Here is a 19,099-nt window from a genome sequence, read left to right as displayed (position 1 = left end):
AGACCTCTACCAGTACACCCGATTGCCTTTTGGAGTTTCATCCGCAAGTGCTATTTTTCAGCAAACCATGGAGAGTCTCCTGCAGGGACTTCCACGTGTGGTTGTGGACTTAGATAACTTTTTCATCACTGGACTGACTGAAGCTGAACATTTAGCTAACATTGAGGAAATGCTGAAAAGATTTATGGAAGCAGATGTGCATTTGAAGCGAGAAAAATGCACATTCCAGGCATCTGAGGTAACCTACCTGTGTCACAGAGTGAACATTACGGGATTCCACAGGAATCCACAGGACTACAGCTCCTCACACCCTGCTTCCTGTAAGGACTCCATCCCATTCTCTCAATTCCTTCGCCTCCGTCGCTACCTTCAAAAACAGTTCCTCTGACATGTCCTCCTTCTTCCTTAACCGAGGTTTTCCACCCACGGTCGTTGATAGTGCCCTCAACCATGTCCGGCCCATCTCCCATGCATCAGCCCTCACGCCTTCTCCTCCCTCCCAGAAACATGATAGGGTCCCCCTTGTCCTCACTTATCACCCCACCAGATTCCACATTCAAAGGATCATCCTCCGCCATTTCCACCAACTCCAGCATGATGCCACCACCAAATACATCTTTCCTTCACCCCTCCCGGTGGCATTCTGTAGGGATCATTCCCTCCGGGACACCCTGGTACACTCCTCCATCACCCCCTACTCCTCAACCCCCACCTATAGCACCGCCCCATGCCCACACAAAAGATGCAACACCTGCCCCTTCACTTCCTCTCTCTTCACCGTCCAAGGGCCCAAACACTCCTTTCAAGTGAAGCAGCATTTCACTTGCATTTCCCCCAACTTACTCTACTGCATTCGTTGCTCCCAATGCAGTCTCCTCTACATTGGAGAGACCAAACGTAAACTGGGCGACCGCTTTGCAGAACACCTGCGGTCTGTCCGCAAGAATGACCCAAACCTCCCTGTCGCTTGCCATTTTAACACTCCACCCTGCTCTCTTGCCCACATGTCTGTCCTTGGCTTGCTGCCTTGTTCCAGTGAAGCCCAACGCAAACTGGAGGAACAGCACCTCATATTCTGACTAGGCAGTTTACAGCCTTTCGACTGAATATTGAATTTAGCAACTTTAGATCTTGAACTCCCTCCTCCATCCCCACCCCCTTTCTGTTTCTTCCCCCTTCCTTTTGTTTTTTCCAATAATTTATATAGATTTTTCTTTTCCCACCTATTTCCATTATTTTTAAATCTTTTTTGCCCTGCTAGCCTTTCCACCCCACCCCCACTCGAGCTGTACCTTGAGTGCCTTACCATCCATTCTTAATTAGCACATTCGTTTAGATAATATCACCACCTTCAATGCTTCTGTGTTCTTTTGTCTGTGACATCTTTTGATTATCTGCTCCTATCCCTACAACCACACCACCCCTCCCACCCAAACCCCCCCCCGCCACTTAAACCAGCTTATATTTCACCCCTCTCCTTAGATTCACTCAGTTCTGTTGAAGGGTGATGAGGACTCAAAATGTCAACTCTTTTCTTCTCCGCTGATGCTGCCAGACCTGCTGAGTTTTTCCAGGTAATTCTGTTTTTGTTTTGGATTTCCAGCATCCGCAGTTTTTTGTTTTTATCATTTTGTTTTTATTATTACGGGATTCCATCCTGTTGAAGACAAGGTTCAAGCCATTAAAGATGCACCATCACCCTGTAATGTTACAGATGTTAGTGAAACTAGGGATGATAAATTATCACAGCTGTTTCTTACCTAATCTGTCCATATGCTTGCACCACTCCACCTGTTGCTAAAGAACAACTACCACTGGTCATGGGTTTCACAGCAAGAAAAAGCATTTGCAGGAGACAAGAAACTGCTTCATTCATCTTGCTTGGTGGTACATTACGACCCAGCTAAAGAACTAGTGCTGAAGTGTGATTCTCCAAATGGCATAGGAGCCATACTATCAGATAAAATGGAGACCTGTCAGAGAGGCCCATCAGCTATGTTTCAAGAACACTTGCCCAGGCTGAAAAGAGCTATACCCAGCTGGGGAAAGAAGGGCTGTCGGTTGTGCTTGGTGTTAAGAAGTTTCACCAATACGTGCACAGACATTTTACAACTGTGTCCTACCATAAGCCATTGACAGGCTTGTTCAGCAAAGGCAAAGCTATTCCCATCTTCAGTGAGAATCCAGCATTTGGCCCTGAAGCTTTCAGCTTATGAGTACACATTCATGTACTGTCCTAGTTTGCAGATAGCCAATCCTGATGCACTCAATCATCTTCCGTTACCTGGCAGTCCTGCTAACACGCCCATTCCACGAGAGTTAGTGTTGATGTTAAATTTTTTGGACTCATCATCTGTATGTGCTAAATAGATCAAGAATTGGGTGAGCAGAGACCCAGTACTGTCAAAAGTCAAAGATATTGTTTTACAAGGATGGCCAAGTACACTTGTATCTGACAACCTGCGTCCCTTTATTCCAGAAACACTGAACTGAGTTGTCAGGATGGAATTTTGCTGTGGGGTTCCAGAGTTGTAGTCCCTTCCCAAGGCAGAGATTCATTCTTGGCAGAGTCCCACAGCACATACCCAGGCACGTCAAGAATGAAAATGTTGGCATGTGGTTATGTCTGGTGGCCAGGAATACATAGTGACAATGAAAACATGGTTAAACTCTGTTCCCTTTGCCAGCAACACCATAAGCTACCTGTTTCAGCTCTTCTTCACCCATGGGAATGGCCTGGTCATCCTTGGGTCAGACTGCATATTGACTATGTAGGACTCTTTCTAGGAACTATGTTCCTATTGCTCATCGATACACATTTGAAGTGGTTTGATGTCTACGAGGTAAAAATGCCAACTTGAGCTGCAACTATTGAGAAGCTGTGTCATTCCTTTAATATATTTGCCTGAGTTTATTGTCTCTGACAATGGAACAGCTTTCACCAGCATCGAATGTCAGAGGTTCACAGACCAGAATGATATCCAGCACATAAAGACCGCTCCCTGCATCCTTTGTCAAATGGTCTCACTGAAAGAGCTGTCCAGACCTTTTAAGCCATTATGAAGAAGTTGACTGGAGGTACTTTGGAGTCTCGTCTTTCCCGATTCTTTCTGAGTTACTAGTCTGTGGTGTTGGCAGTAACTCAGAAAGTAACTTGAACTGGAAATGATAATAGACCTGTTTCTGAAATGATGGCTCCTGGAGTCCAGCACTATCCACTTCCAAAGTTACACATGTACATAGGATCGCCTACTTTAAACATATGAACACTGCTGTGTAGGTCATGGTTCAATTTCTGAGTAGTTTGTTCTGTCTTACCTTCCCCTCCAAATTGGGAAACACCAAATCTAAATGTGCGCGAGTGGCGTTTCATCAGACTTCATGAGCTGTTGAAAACAGAACCACCCAATTCAAATGACACATCTATTTGTGTAGCTCAAGACCCCATTGTTCCTGTTCTGGAACCTCCCTCAAAAGGGCTGCATCGCTCTGACTGTCCCCACAGAGCACCTCAGAGACTTAATTAGTATCATAGCTTAGACTGCCAAAAGAAGTTAAAGACGAGACATCACAAATATTTTGTTAGTTTTAAAGCATGTTGTTGTAAACATATAGGGCAGAATTTTGCCCTTGGCGTGAGGGCTCGGCGGGGGCAATTGGGAAGCCGACCGCCGCCCGCGATTGGGCCCAGAAGGCAATTTCACACTGGCGGGCCAATTGAGCCCCACCCAGCGTGAAACGCGAGCAGCAGCGCTGAGCGCTGCCTGTGCGGGCGGGGGGAGGAAGGCATGTGAGTGAGCACCCACTACATAAGGAATCCCCAACTGTCAAAGTGCACACTACTCCCTGATGCAAAGTGCTGTCTCAGGGAGTTTACTGACAGGTAAGAAAAGTCAGAAAATAGAGAAATATTAAAATTATTAACATGTCCCCCTCATGTGACAATGTCACATGGGATGGGACATGTTAATAAGAAACACATAAAGTTTATTAAATTTTTAAAAAATGGACATGAAACTTCATCCCGCCAGTGGATAAGGTTTCATGTTTTTTCAGAAGCCCGCTGGGGCTCCTGGCCTGCCCACCAACTTTAAGGTAGGACCATCAGGGCCTTTAAATTGGCTTAATTATCCTGTCAATGGCCTCAATTAGCCATTGACAGGTTGGCGGGCGGACAGCTGATTTCGCTGTCTGCCCAGCTTCCTGAAGATTTAAATGGATCAGGATGACGTCGGGGGCTGCATCCCACGTCATTTTCCTCTTGGCAAGTGGGCCCCGCCCCCAAATCGCCGAGGGGAATATCCTGGGCCCATTTTATGCTCAGTTGGGTCGGGTGCATGCCCACCCAATGAACTAAAAATCTTGCCCATAAGGAACTTGCGGGGGAGGAGATGTAGTAATTAGATTTGTTATCCCTCCCTCCTGTCTATCAACCATGGTTTGGTGCCAGGAGGCGGGGCTTCCGGTAGACAGAGGGCGCCCAGCGTGTAAGCATTGTAACATGTGTCCTCAATGAAAATTAAGTTTTTCTGTACCAAACTTGCTCCTACCTCATGTTATTACCCTTGGTCAATCCTTTCATTTAATTGTTAATTGATGTCTCCCTTAGATAACTGGATGTACACTCATGCTCTGTTAATTCTATTGGGAGACATTAGCAGTGTGATCCTTTATCTTGACCCTGTTGGCTCCTTCACCATTCAGCTAATTTTTTCTTTACGTTGAATATATTGGGCCATAACTTATTGTAGGAGTGGTAGGTTCACTGGGACTGCTTGGGGTGATTGTACTGCCTTTGATATTTGATATCTTTGGAACAGTTGAGAAAATGTTTTCCCTGGCTCTTTCCCTTTTCTCCTACCAAACCTACTGACCACTTTATTGTTTGTTTGTGACATAAATTCAACATTCATGTAAAGTTGATTCTGGTAAACTTTCAGGGGAAATCTGAAATCAAGGGCTAACATGTCTGCAACGAGAAGTGGTGATAATTCCTTGGCCGTTTCACACCGCTATGGTTTGAAACCATGTTTAGTGTGAATCTTTTGCAGTGCCAAGCCTTGTCCACGTGACAGAACCACCCACTTCCCCCAACCTCACCTTCCTCCATGTTCTTTCGAACATTTAGACCCAAAGTACCCTCTAAAACCATCATCTGCTGGATTTTGCAGAGTCAATGAGAGAGCACCTTATTTTCATGCGACACAAGTTGGTGAAAATGCCACTTGGAACACTTTTTTGCCATCACCATGGGCCAGGCACTGAGGGTGGCAACCTGTCCATATAGGAGTTTCTTTCCTCCACAACCCACCACACCACCACCACCACCACAGCCATCCTAACCCTAGCTACAGCTCAGAACGTTTCCACTTTTTTGACTTAAACCCCATTGGTAGAATCTATGTGCACCCTTCTGGAGATAGGCACATAAGAAAACCAATTGCTTTCATTTATGTAACACATGTCACACAGGAAACTGTTGCAAGATGCTTCACAAAGCCTAATCAGATAAAATTGAATATTTGAGCCAAAGGGCTATTAGGAGGAGTAACCAAAAACTTGTTCAAGGAAATGAGATTTAAGGGTAGTTTTCAGGGAGGTTTAGGGAAGGGAATTCCTGATTGTTAAAAGCACTGCCAGTGCTGGAGAAAAGAACATATTATCTAAATGGTGAAAGATGGCAGAGCTCTGAGATGCAGAGGGACCTGTGTGTTCTAGTGCATGAATTGCAAAAGGTTAGTATGCAGGTACAGCAAATAATTCGGAAAGCTAATAGAATGCTATTGTTTATTGCGAGGGGAATTGAATACAAAAGTAGGGAGGTTATGCTTCGGTTATACAGGGCATTGGTGAGACCACATCTGGAGTACTGTGTACAGTATTGGTCTCCCTTATGTAAAGAAGGATATAGATGCATTGAAGCAGTTCAGATAAAGTTTGCTTGACTACTACCTGGAATGGGAAGGTTGCCTTATGAGGAAAGATTGGACAGGTTAGGCTCGTATCCATGAAGTTTAGAAGAGTATGAAGTGACTTGATTGAAAGATATAAGATCCTGAGGAGTCTTAACAGGGTGGATGTAGAAAGGATGTTTCCTCTTGTAAGATAATCTAGAACGGGGGGTCACTGTTTAAAAATAAGGGGTTGCCCATTTAAGATAGAGGTGAGCAGAATTTTTTTCTCTCAGAACCATGAATCTTTGAAACTCTCTTCCTCAAAAGGTGGTGGAAGCAGAGTCCTTGAATATTTTTAAGGCAGAGATAAATAGATTCTTTATAAGCAAGGGGGTGAAAGGTTATTGGGGTAGGCGGGAATGTGGAGTGGAGGTTACGATCAGATCAGCCATGATCTTATTGAATCGCAGAGTAGGCTCGAGGCACCGAGTGACCAGCTCCTGCTCCTGCTCCTAATTCATATGTTTGTATGAAGGGTGGATGTGATGATGAAGCCAGAACGTCAGAGGAAGACAGTTCTAAGGGGGTTGTATTATTGGAGGAGGTTACAGAGAAATGTGGGGCAAGGCCGTGAAGGCACATGAAAATAAGAATTTTAAATATCTCTCAATATTCCAGCTGCTTTCTATGATGGAATGCCCAAAATCCCAAAGCGCCAATGGCAAAATGAATTGTTACACTACACACAATGTTTTGACACCTTGGCAGACTCTTCAATGCTGTTGATCTTTACACCATGATCCAGTCCTAAAATACTGCACACTGTGAACTGTTGCTGTTACCACATATGAATTCTCACTTTGTATTGAGATAGATTTTCAGTCGTAGGCTGAAGTCCTGGTTGGCGCAAACTTAGATATCAGTTTATATCCCATTCTGTTCATGTTTGTTAACTTCTAGTTTGTGACAGCACATGGTTCATGGAAAAATCAAGAAGAGTTGGTCGTGAATCTTAGACTTGGGTGCATTTTTTGGCAAGAAGTATGGATACATAGCAGACCAAGCTTATTAATTTATTTCAAAAGAAGAAAACTTTGTATTTATGTAAGCGTGCTTCTCAGAAAAATCCCAACATGCTTTACAGAAAATGAAAATGTTGTTTATGTAACTAAATGTAACTAATTAATGTATAATGAGTAGGGCATTAAGTAAGGTGAATGTATATTGAGTTTTCATAAATCAATAAACACAGATGAGAACATCAGCACCCCACCCCTAGAGATACTTACAGGCCAATGTACATTGCAATGCAGATGACTTCATAAACAAATGTCAAAATTATAGGATGAATGATCAAAATGACTTAATATTGAGATATGTGAAATCCTTGAAACTAACTCATTAAGGCCTTTGTTCAACTCATCCTAAATGTAAGGGATAGTTCAGCTCCAGTGTTTCAAATTTTTAAAGAATTTGGGGTGAGAAAATCCTTCAGTTTAATACTATGATCTCTCTGGTTTTAAAGAAGATACTTTATTTTATTGTTGAGAAACCTAGGCTAAACCCTTGCACCCCTAGTGCAGGACACACCACCTGGTTTGTTACTTGGAGTGAAGACAAAATAAAGAGTAGTCATTAAGTGATAATCATTCATTGTATGGTTTTAAAAACCTGCAGACTGAAAGAAAAAGTGGGTCAAGTAGTAAATCAGTGACTGTTACAATGTAGATAATTATTGATCTTAATATTTCAGGAAAATGTAGTCGCCTTTGATTTTAAGGATCTCCATAGGCTTCTTAATTGTGATTGTTTCGGCTTTTCTGATTTTGGTCAGCAAAGTATCTAACATGCATGAAATCCCATCACTGTACTGTTGGGTCTTTGAATCAAATTACTGAGAGCATTATATAAGTAACAGCCAGAACTTCACTTTATTTATTATCTATGTTATGATTAATATTGATTTTAATTTTCCAGGCTCACTCCAGCTGGCTATTACTCACCCTGAGTTTTACTGGTATGTCGATGAGGGACTCACAGCAGAAAACATGAAAAGCTCACTGCTTCGTAGTGAGATCCTGTTTGGAGCCCCGCTTCCCAATTACTACTCAGTGGATGACCGTTGGGAAGAACAGCACAGGAAGTTTCAGAAGTTTGTGATCTCCTACGTCGATCTGTTGGCCTCACAGTCCACCAAGTGAGTAACTTAAGTACATGATTGTGCTTAAGAGAAGACAGCCTGAACATTTATATGTGCAGTATGCACTTAACCGTGTAATTATTTCTTTAAAAATGTTTCTGTTCTCCCCAGTTTTCTCCCTTTCCTGAAGGTCCTAATCAATGCTTTCACTTGAGTCAGTTTACCTTCATTAATTTTCCTAAATAACTATTCATCCTGTGACTTTAGTATTAGGCTTCACAGCTAAGCCTGTTCCCATCAACCAGTGTCCATAAATGTACTTCCCAGCAAAGGCATATGGATAGTAGTCGGAGCTGAAACTCTGGTTGATTTTGCCTGTTGCTTAGCCAAGGGGCACTGAGGTCAATTACAGTGATATTACTGCCACCAAAACTATGATCAACTAATTCAACAAGGATTGAACCTAGGATGAGCCTGTTTGACTCAATTCCTTATTGGGCAGTACAGTTCCCAAATGGACCATACGCATAGCTTTTATATGTAACTTTATATACACCTCAATTAATCACAATAGTCTTGTTTGTTTTTCTTAAATTTTATACTGAAATGGTAATGAAAGCAATTCTCTCATCCAACCAGTCCTATCTCCCTCCACTCTGTTTGCAGCTTAGTGATAGATACATCAGTATGCCTGGTACATCCAATGCTGTAGGATGGTAGCAGTATTATTGTGTTACTAATAAATCAAATAAAAATGCTTGTTCCCAGATTTATGCTGATTTAGTTGCTGTCACTCTGTGATATGATGTGCTAAACCCAAGGACTGACAAAATTGATTTAGGTAAATTGTCCAGCAAGGCAAAGGGTTCACATATTGGAGGATATGAGGCAAAAATGAGGAAGTTAGGGGTAAGAAGGGAAGTTGGCAGCTGAACTCAGAATAAATTACCAAGGAAGGCTATGGTATATATAGATCATCTCAGTGTATCTCTGGTTCTGATCACTGTGTGACACTGGAGACTTTCAAACCCTGGAGGTGGTACAGAAAAGAGTTACAAGAATGGTCTCTGTTATCACAGACCTGAGCAATGTAAGGAAAGACTTCAAAAAATTTAAGTGTTTTTAACTTTGGAAGAAAATCAGTCAGAATTGTCTAAAGTTATCTGCAGTTTAAAAAAGGTAAATCCAGACGCTACTTCAGACTGAACTGTATCAGTAGAACAAGAAGGTATTTGGTCAAAGTAGAGAAAGGATCATTTAGAGTGAGTCTCTGGAAGATTTTTTTGCACATGAATGAGGTGGTGGGGGGGATCACTTGGGAGGTTGGGGGAGACCCCTAGGAGCGGGCCAGGGAATCCAGTGGGGTGTGCAGGGGAGTCACCTGGGACAGGGTCCGGTGTGGAGGTGTCCCCAAGGAGGGAGTCGCTGAGGAGGGGGTGGAGATTCCCATGGCAGGGTAGTCGGTGGGTGTGGGAGACCTGTTAAGTGGTGGTGCATTAGTCAGGGGTGTGGAGAATCCAAGGATGGTGTGGGGGGATGTCCTGTGTGTGGTCAGTTTGAGTCTGTACAATTGTTACCCAGAAGGATTAAAACCATTTCAAACTTGACTTTTTCTGGGTAATTATTGATGTAATGCAGTCAGGACCATCGGGAGCTAGTGATTTAAATCACATTTCAGATGTTTCCAAGTGCAAGGCCAGTGCCCACTGGAAGTTTGCACTTCTGGGTAATTGCCATGCAAACCTTACCTGGAAACGTCCAAAGAGGATTCACCCCACGCCTCTTTCAAAGGGTCCTCCCCCCACACCTTTTTAGGGGGTGCTCTCCCTGTCTCTTTAAGGGGATTCTCCCCCCCAACTCTTTAGGGTGTCCCCTCCCCCCTATCCCCCCTGCCTCTTTGGGATGTCCCCTCCCCTCCATTTCTTTAGTGTGTCCTCCCACCCTGTGCCTCTTTAGGGGCCACCACCACCACCCCCCCCAACCTCTTTAGGTTGTTCCCATCACCGCCCTGTGCCCTTTTAGGTTGTTTCCCCATGCCCCCATGCCTCTTCAGGTTTCTTCACCCCCCCCTCCCTCACCTCTTTAGGTTGTTCCCCCTACCACCACTACTTTATTAGGTTGTTCCACCTCACGCCACTGTGCCTCTTTAGATTGTTCCTTCCCCCTGCACCTCTTTATATTCTGCACCCCCCCCCCAACAATGCCTCTTTAGGTTGTTACCCCCCCCCCCCCACCCCCCCCCCCCCCCCCCCCCCCCCAGCACCTCTTTAGTTTGTTTCCCCCACACCCCGCCGCCTCTTTAGGTTGTTCCCTCCCCCTGCACTTCTTTGGGTTGTTGCCCCTCTCACCCCCGTGGCTCTTTATGTTGTTCCCCCCCACTACACCTCTTTAGTTTGTTTCCCCAACTTATGGAGTAGTCACTGCTTAACTTCCTGTTATTACATTAAGATTCTATAAAGTGAATTTTCCCAATTCTCTTTTTTTTTAAAATGCAGTTTTCAGCCCTCTTTCAGTCAGTGAGTTCATACCAAGTGCCCACAACATCATCTGCTCTACATAATACAGAAATCTATAGAAAAGAAGATAGAAAACTTAAATGAAAGAGAAAATCCCCCTGCCCCCCTGCTTCTATAGGTTGTTCCCCCGCCTCTTTATACGTTTCCCCCTACGCCATTTTAGAGGGTTCCTTTCCAATGCAACATCTCTTTAGGCTGTTTCCCCCTCCCCCCACATCTCTTTAGGTTGTTCCCTCCCCCTGCACCTCTTTAAGTTGTTTCCCCCCCCACCATGCCTCTTTAGGGGGTTCCCTCCTCTACCCCATCCTTGGGGTATCCTCCCAATATGACGCTGGGGGGCTTGGAAGTTATGGCCCATTGAATTCTGGGTAGGGTTATTGTAGGTAAAATTCCTGAAAGCATTTTTAAGAAACGTTTCTATTGTGTCATGTTGGACAGTGGAATTTTTCCAGATGTTTTAGCTAAAATGGACTGAACAACCTTCCTCCTCATAATCTACTTTGTGTAGAGATTAATGGGGAGATGGTAAGAAAATGAGGAGGGGTTTGTTGGTTAATAAATAGGGATGTTGCCTAAAATGCTGAGCATTTGCAGCATTTTTAGTTTCTGTTTTGACTCAGTAGATTTTCTCTTTCATTTATGTTTTCTATCTTCTTTTCTATGGATTTCTGCATTATATAGAGCAGATGATGTTGTGGGCACTTGGTATGAACTCACTGACTGAAAGAGGGCTGAAAACTGCATTTAAAAAAATGATAATTGGGAAAATTCACTTTATAGAATCTTAATGTAATAACAGGAAATTAAGCAGTGACTACTCCATAAGCACCCTGTATCAGAGTTTCTTTCACACTGTTTTTATCCACTTTATATTCAGACACATATGCCATAAGCTCTGCTGTGATTCCACAGCACTGATCCCTTTGTCTCACTCCTTCTCCTCAGTGTGTAATCATTTTCTCAACTGCATTCACATGCAGGCTGACAGAACAGGGATGGAGAGATTAGCATCCATAATTCGCTTTTTAAATGGAACTCTGAGCCAGGGAGATCACGTCTGCACAATGAAGGAATATTAAATGGTTTTCTTCAGAGATCTTGCCAGAGAATAAACCTTCCTTGTAATAGTGAAATAATATCCAGCAATGAATTATCCTGTGACATGGATAAATCGTGGGAATGTCAGATGATCTGGCACGTCATTAAAATTGGGACCACATTTCAAATAGATTATAAATATTAATACTGCACTAAATCAAAATGTTGACTGATCAGAGTATCTCACTGAAGTAATTTTAAACTTAATACAGTATAAGTTTGGGGAAACCAAATAGTTATTAACTCCTAATTTTGCCACGCTGCCAGTTTCTTGACCTTTAAAAGACCACTCTAAAGCTGTCGATGGACATATTAAAGGAAAATTACCCTGTACTCATACCAACACTAACTGCTTGCACTATTATCTCTCTACGTTACTTTAATGCTGACCCCCACATCAACCCCATCCCACCCCACCCCAACACCTCTCACCTGTGCCTGGGTACATGGTTTTCCAAGGCCTCTGGCGGGGGTAGTACTGGCAGCAGGCACCACCTGCCAGGTGGTACTGCCAAGCAATAAAAAGTTGCCAACCTCGGAGTCTTTGATCCCAGGGAAGGCCTGCCACTGCCCAGTTAAGTGCCTAATTGGCACTTATTGCGGTGGACCTTCCCAAAAAAATGGGATGCTGGGTTCTCACCAGCCTTCAAGCTAGTGGGTGAGATGCTCATCACCTCCATTAAATAGCACCCATGGTAACTTATAAACCTGAGGTATTCCAATTACCTTCTGAATCTTTGAATATGACTGCAAATATGCACATATCTTGTGTTATCCAGTGCTTCAAAATTCAAAGGAAATGACACATAGTCTAAATGTGATGTAATAGAAAATATCACACCCAATTACCAACATGATTCCAATGGCCTCTGAACTCAGACTCTTGAAGTGGATAAATCCTATGCACGTCATAATGTTGTCATGACTCACTAGGGATAGTGCGCTGTAATATCAAGCCCCACTGTTCCCTGAGCCATGACAAATGTGAAAATGTTTGACCAAACCACCAGATTGCCCTAATTCTACCTAACTGTTCAATTTAGGTTAAGAGAATACGAGCACCAGGTTTGTAAACTTAATAAGTAAATAAGTGTTTATTGAACAAACTGTTGTTAATCAGTAGCAAAAGAAAGGTATATGAACTGCTGATTTCTAACTCTGTAACCTAAATTCAACCCCTTCTTAAATCCTTATACACACACATACAAGACACACAAAACATGGATTTTAAGGGTCGGATAAAACAGTTCGATAACACCAATTCTGGAATACAGGATTCAATGGGTTGATTTTGATCGATGTCTTCCAAACTCCTTTCAGTTCTTGTTAATGACACAAGGTGGTCTTCCAGCACTTTCAGCATTTAGTTCACTGGTTGAGCATTTACCTTTCAATGTCTCTAACAGTGATTATCCCCTTTGCCTCTTGACAGGGGTTTTCAGAGAGAGATCAGGTTATAGAGATATGAGAAGAAAAAGGCCATCTAGCTATTATTGTAGGATTACTGAAATCTTATACTCACAGTAGAGAGAGGTTTCAGGTCTTGTTCCTTTCAGGCTAGGAGCTAATCAGCTGCACTGCTTTCATATAAAACCTGGCCATCTGGTCAGGAGCCAATTAAAATGCTTTTGCCAGGCAGCTCTCTTGGTCCAGGACTCCTTTCTGGCACCATCCTGTCTTTCATGGCATATTCTGTTCCAGGACTGCAACATTGTACATATCTCTCATCCTGTTCCATTGAACATGTTTTTCAACCTGCAGCCATTGTAACTTTAATCCCCAGTCCAACAGAAAATAAGATTTGTTCTTTACAACAGATCAACAGAAATAAAAAGATATGTTCCTTACAATGTATAGATCTAAATTATTGGAAGAGTTAAAACTATTTTCTAGGTTGATACTTCAGTGCAGCACAAGTGCAACATGGTCACAGGTTCCAGCTTTCAAATATTGTTAATCCAAGGCCCAAGCTGTTTGTTCAGGTTGACATAAAAGATCACATAGCAGTATTCAAAGATGAACAGATGAGTTCTTCCAATGTATTAACCAACATTTAATTCTTCAACCAATGCGGCTAAAAGCAAATCAACTGATTAGCTTTTTTGGCAAGTTGGCTACCACGTTTCCCAACATAACATCAAAGACAGCATCGTAAACATAATTAATAGGATGTGAGGTGCCTTGAGACATCCTAAGGATATTATAGAATGGTTACAGCACAGTATAAAAGAAGTTGTTTTAAAACAAGCTCTCCTCCTCCCCTCTGAGTATTCTTGTTACTGATGGCTTAGAGGGATGGTGGCATTGTGGTAATGTTGCTGGACAAGTAATCCTGAGGCTCAGAATAATAGCAGCTGCACATTAGTTCAAATCCCACCACAGCAGCTGATGAAATTTAAATTCAATTAACAAATCTTTTTTTAAAATGCTGGTTTCAGTAATGGTGACCATGAAACGATCAGATTGTCATGAAAACCCATCCAGTTCACTAATGTTCTTTTAGGGAAGGAAACCTGCAAGCCTTACCCGGTCTGGCCTAAATATGACTCCAGACCAGCACAAAGTAGTTGACTCTTAACTACCCCTGAAATGACCCAGCAAGCCATTCAGTTGAACCAAATTTTTCCAGAAAAGTCGAAAAGGAATAAAAGCAGACGGACCACCCAGAATTGACATAGGCACTGGAAATGACAACAGCACACCCTGCTAGTTGACCCTGCAAAATCCTTCTGTCCCAAAATTGGGAGAGCTGTCCCATAGACGAGTCAAGCAACAACCTAACATAGTAGTACACACAAATAATACCTTACATACAATGTCCCAGATACCTCTATTACTATCCACTGGGTGTGCCCTGTCCTACAGGCAGGACAGGCCCATCGGACGTGGCGACACAATGTATACAGTCAGGAGAAAGCTGCCCTGGGAGCCCTCAACATGGGTTCTGGACCATGTGAAGTCTCATGGCATCAGATAAAACATGGGCAAGAACACATTATGCTGTTTGCAACCTACTATTCACCCTCAGCTAACTTGGAAGAAGCACTGAAGGTGAATAGTAGGTCATAAACTGCAGGAGCACAGAATACACTATGGGAATTCAATGCCCGTCACCAAGAGTGGCTCAGTAACACCAACACAGAATGAGCTTGACAAGTCCTGAAGGACATATCTGCCAGACTGGGTCTGTGGCAGGTAGTGAGGAAACCAACAAGAGAGAAAAACATACTTGACCTCGGCCTCACCAATCTATTTGGCACTGTGGGCCAGCAGCAGAATTGTATTCAATCACAATCAGTAACCTCTTGACCTGGCATATCCCACACTCCATTTCCATCAAACAAGGGGATCAACCCTGGTTCAATGAAGATTGCAAGAGAATGTGCCATGAGCAGTACAAGGTATATCTTAAAAAGGAGGTGCCAACTTGGTGAAACTACAACAGAGGATTAGATATAAGCTAAACAATGGACATTTGATGCAATAGACAGGGCTAAGCAATCCCACAACCAATGGTTCAGGTCAAAGCTCTAGAGTCCTGCACATCTAGTTGTGAATGGTATTGGACAGTTAAAACACTGGCATCTACCCAGTGATGTTGAAAATGGCCCAGGTATGTCTGTCCACAAAAAGCAGGATGATTACTGCCCCATCAGTACCCTCGATAATCAGCTAAGCGATAGAAGATGTTGTCGACAGTGCTATCAAGCGGCACTTGAACAGCAATCACCTGCTCAGTTTGGGTTCTACTCAGGCCTCTCAGCTCCTGACCTCATTACAGCCTTGGCCCAAACATGGACAAAGCGCTGAACTCCAGAGGCAAGGTGATTGTGATAACTCTTGACATCAAGGCAGTATTTGACTGAGTGTGTCAACAGGGAACCCGAACAAAATTGAAATCAATGGGAATTATGGTGAGTAGTGGGGGAACTCTCTACGGATTGGAGCTGAACGATTTTCGAGGCCAATCATCTCAGCCCCAGGACGTTATTGAAAGAGTTTCTCAGGTAGTGTTCCTGGCCCAATCACCTTTTATCAGCATTATTTTTTATTCTTTCATGGGAGGCAGGCGTGAATGGCTAGGCCAGCATTTATTGCCCATCCCTAATTGCCCTTGAGAAGGTAGTGGTGAGCTACCTTCTTGAACTGCTGCAGTCCATGTGCTGTAGGCCTTGTCCTTCTAAATGGTAGTGGTCGTGGATTTGGAAGGTACTGTCTAAGGAGGCTTGGTGAGTTCCTGCAGTGCATCTTGCAGATGATACACACTGCTGCCACTGTGTGTCAGTGATGGATTGAATGAATGTTTGTGGACAGGGTGCCAGTCAAGTGTGCTGCTTTATCCTGGATGGTGTCAGGCTTCTTGAGTGTTGCTGGAGCTGCACTCATCCAGGCAAGTGGAGAGTATTCCACCACACTCCTGACTTGTGCCTTGTAGATGGTGGAATCAGGGAATCAGGAGATCAGTTACTCACCACAGGATTCCTAGCCCCTGTTCTGTTCTTCCAGCCACAGTATTTATATGACCAGTCCAGTTCAGTTTTAGGTCAACGGTAACCCCCAGGATGTTGATAGTGGGGGATTCAGCGATGATAATGCCATTGAATGTCAATGGGAGATGGTTAGTTTCTCTCTTGTTGGAATGGTCATTGCCTGGCACTTGTGTGGTGTGAAAATTACTTGCCACTTGTTAACCCAAGCCTGAATATTATCCAGGTCCTGCTGCATATGATCACAGACTGCTTCAGTATCTGAGGAGTCACGAATGGTGCTGAACATTGTGCAATTATCTGTGAACAACCCCACTTCTGACCTTATGTTGGAAGGAAGTTCATTGATGAAGCAACTGATGATGGTTGGGCACCGGACATTGCCCTGAGGAACCCCTGCAGTGGTGTCCTGGGACAGGGAAGATTGACCTCCAACAACCACAAACAATTTCCTTTGCACTAGGTATGACCCCAACCAGTGGACAGTTTTCGCCTTGATTCCCATTGACTCCAGTTTTGATAGGGTTCCTTGATGCTACAATCAGTCAAATGCTGCCTTGATGTCAAGGGCAGCCATTCTCACCTCACCTCTTGAGTTCAGTTCTTTTGTCCATATTTGGACTAAGGCTGTAATGAGGTCAGGAACTGAATGGCCCTGGTGGAACCCAAACTGAGTATCAGTGAGCAGGTTATTGCTAAGTAAGTGCTGCATGATAGCAATGTCAATGACACATTCTATCACTTTGCTGATGACCGAGAGTAGACCAAAGGGGTGGTAATTAGCTGGGTTGGATTTGTCCTGCTTTTTGTGTACAGGACATACCTGGGCAATTTTCCACATTGTTGGGTTGATGCTAGTGTTGTAGCTGCTTCATTAATGACCCTCCCTCCATCATAATGTCAGAAGTGGGAGGCTGACTGATTGCAGTGTTCAGTACTATTCACAATGTCTCAGATACTGAATCAGTCTGTGCCCGTATGCAATAAAACCTGAAAAGCCTTGGGCTGATAAGTGGTAAGTAACATTCACACCACACAAGTGCCAGGCGATGACCATCTCCAACAATAGATAATCTAACTATATCCGATTGACATTCAAAATCATTACCATCGCTGACTCCCCCAATATCAACATCCTCAGGGTTGCCATTGACCAGAAATTTAACTGGAGCAATGATATAAATACTGTGGCTGAGAATTCTGTGGCAACTAACTCACCTGAGTCCCCAAAGCCTGCCCAACATCTACAAGGCATAAATTAGGAGTGCAGTGGAATACTCTCCACTTGCCTGGATGAGTACAGTTTCAGCAATGTTCAAGAAGCCTGAGTCCATCCAAGACCCACTTGATCAGCACTCCAGGCACCATCTTAAACATTCAGTCCCTCCACCACCAGCCCACTGTGTCAGCAGTATGTACTATCTACAAGATGCACTGCATCAACTCATCAAAGCTCCTTTGAATCCACCTTCCAAACCCACAACCTGTACCACAAAGAAGGACAAGGGCAGCAGATGCATGGGCACACCACCTGCAAGTTCTCTTCTAAGCTACAAACCATCCTGACTTGGAACTATATTGCTGTTCCTTCACAGTCACTGGTCAAAATACTGGAACTCCTATCCTAAAAGCACTGTCGGTCTAGCTACACCACATGGACTGCAGTGGTTCAAGGCAGCAACTCACTACCACCTTCTCAAGGGCAATTAGGGATGGGTAAGAAATGCTGGTCTTGCCAGCAACGCTTACATTCAGTGAAAGATTTTTTTTTAAAACACAGACTTTGAGAAGAACAACAGTAAATCAACAAGTAAGGTAAAAACTACTGGGGCTGAAGATTCTTGCCTTTCAAAACCCATTGCTTACAATGAGGGTATGTTTGATTTGGTAATATGGGTTAAACCACTGCGGAAGAAAGATTTCTTCCCTTAGTTTTAGTGAGATAATATTCATAAGTATAAATACCCCATCAATGATTTTGTGGTAAATAAGGTGCTCTTCTCTCCCCCCAACCCCCATACACACAGCCTGCCCCTTTTGGAAATGCAAGAAATAAATACCATTAGCTCACTGGCAACTGCACAGTTCAGTCTTATTGCCAAGAGCGCCTTGACCTGTATATACTACAAGACACTCTCTCTGTCACCTTTTCAAGAATTCCTTTACATTTTACAGAACATATTGAAAATGTGATAATTTAAGTTGATTCCCAGTTGGTACTTTTGATTTATCAACTGAAAAACATTGCTGGAAACTAACTTCTGTTTTCTGCAAATCTAATCTTGCTTGTGTATGTGTCAGGGTATATTACACTACTATCATGAGGCTATGGCCCTTTATTTTTGAAAATATGATTTCTCAACTTTCAACTGACTGGAAATTTTGCAATTTGAACTGAGACAGAGCAAACTGCTTTCCAAATGCAAGGCCACATTCCAAGGTGAAAGCAAGAAACAATAAACCACGTTTCCTGTAATCCAGACACCCATCAAAACTTGTAACTGTCTAAGGAATTGATATTAAAAATGCAAAGTACTGGATATTGCAACAATGGCTGTCACAGACAGGCACAGCCAAAATCATTTGGAAATACACAATGGATGAATTATTTCAAGGGAAGGCTGCCAGCCACTAGAGAGAGATTTCAAGTGACGCAGGTGGTGTCAAGAAAGTCTTCAGCAGAGGAAACAAATTGAGGGCTTTCTCTCTCTTCCTCTCTCTCTTTTGGAATAAGTTTGCATCTGGTTTGAGAAGCCAACTCTACCTGTATGTGTCTGTTTGTGTGTGTGTGTATGGATGTGGGAGAATGAGTTTATGGCCCAATGCGTGACACCGTGTTTCTATTATTGTGCTTTTTGACTGAAGAAAGCCTTGTTTATTTGGCTCTTTATTGCTCACAGCATAAATAGGCCAATATATCCTGATTTGAAAAAGGCACAACTTTGTGAAAAAGAAATGTAGACC

The 19,099-nt window shown here is 43.2% G+C and overlaps 1 protein-coding gene across 1 annotated transcript in view; it reads left to right on the top strand.

Moving 5' to 3' along the window:
• The window catches only part of disp3 (dispatched RND transporter family member 3), a 753,445-nt gene that overhangs the window by 439,787 nt on the left and 294,559 nt on the right, over positions 1 to 19,099 (top strand). The window contains exon 8 of the mRNA XM_041207440.1: positions 7,872 to 8,091. Coding sequence (XP_041063374.1) covers positions 7,872 to 8,091 — 220 coding nt within the window. The remainder of the gene's footprint in view (positions 1 to 7,871; positions 8,092 to 19,099) is intronic.

This window comes from Carcharodon carcharias, chromosome 15, assembly GCF_017639515.1.
Source record: "Carcharodon carcharias isolate sCarCar2 chromosome 15, sCarCar2.pri, whole genome shotgun sequence".
NCBI lineage: Eukaryota > Metazoa > Chordata > Chondrichthyes > Lamniformes > Lamnidae > Carcharodon > Carcharodon carcharias.
The sequence above is the reverse complement of the archived record's forward strand: the minus strand, read 5'-3'. Positions and strand labels throughout refer to the sequence as shown.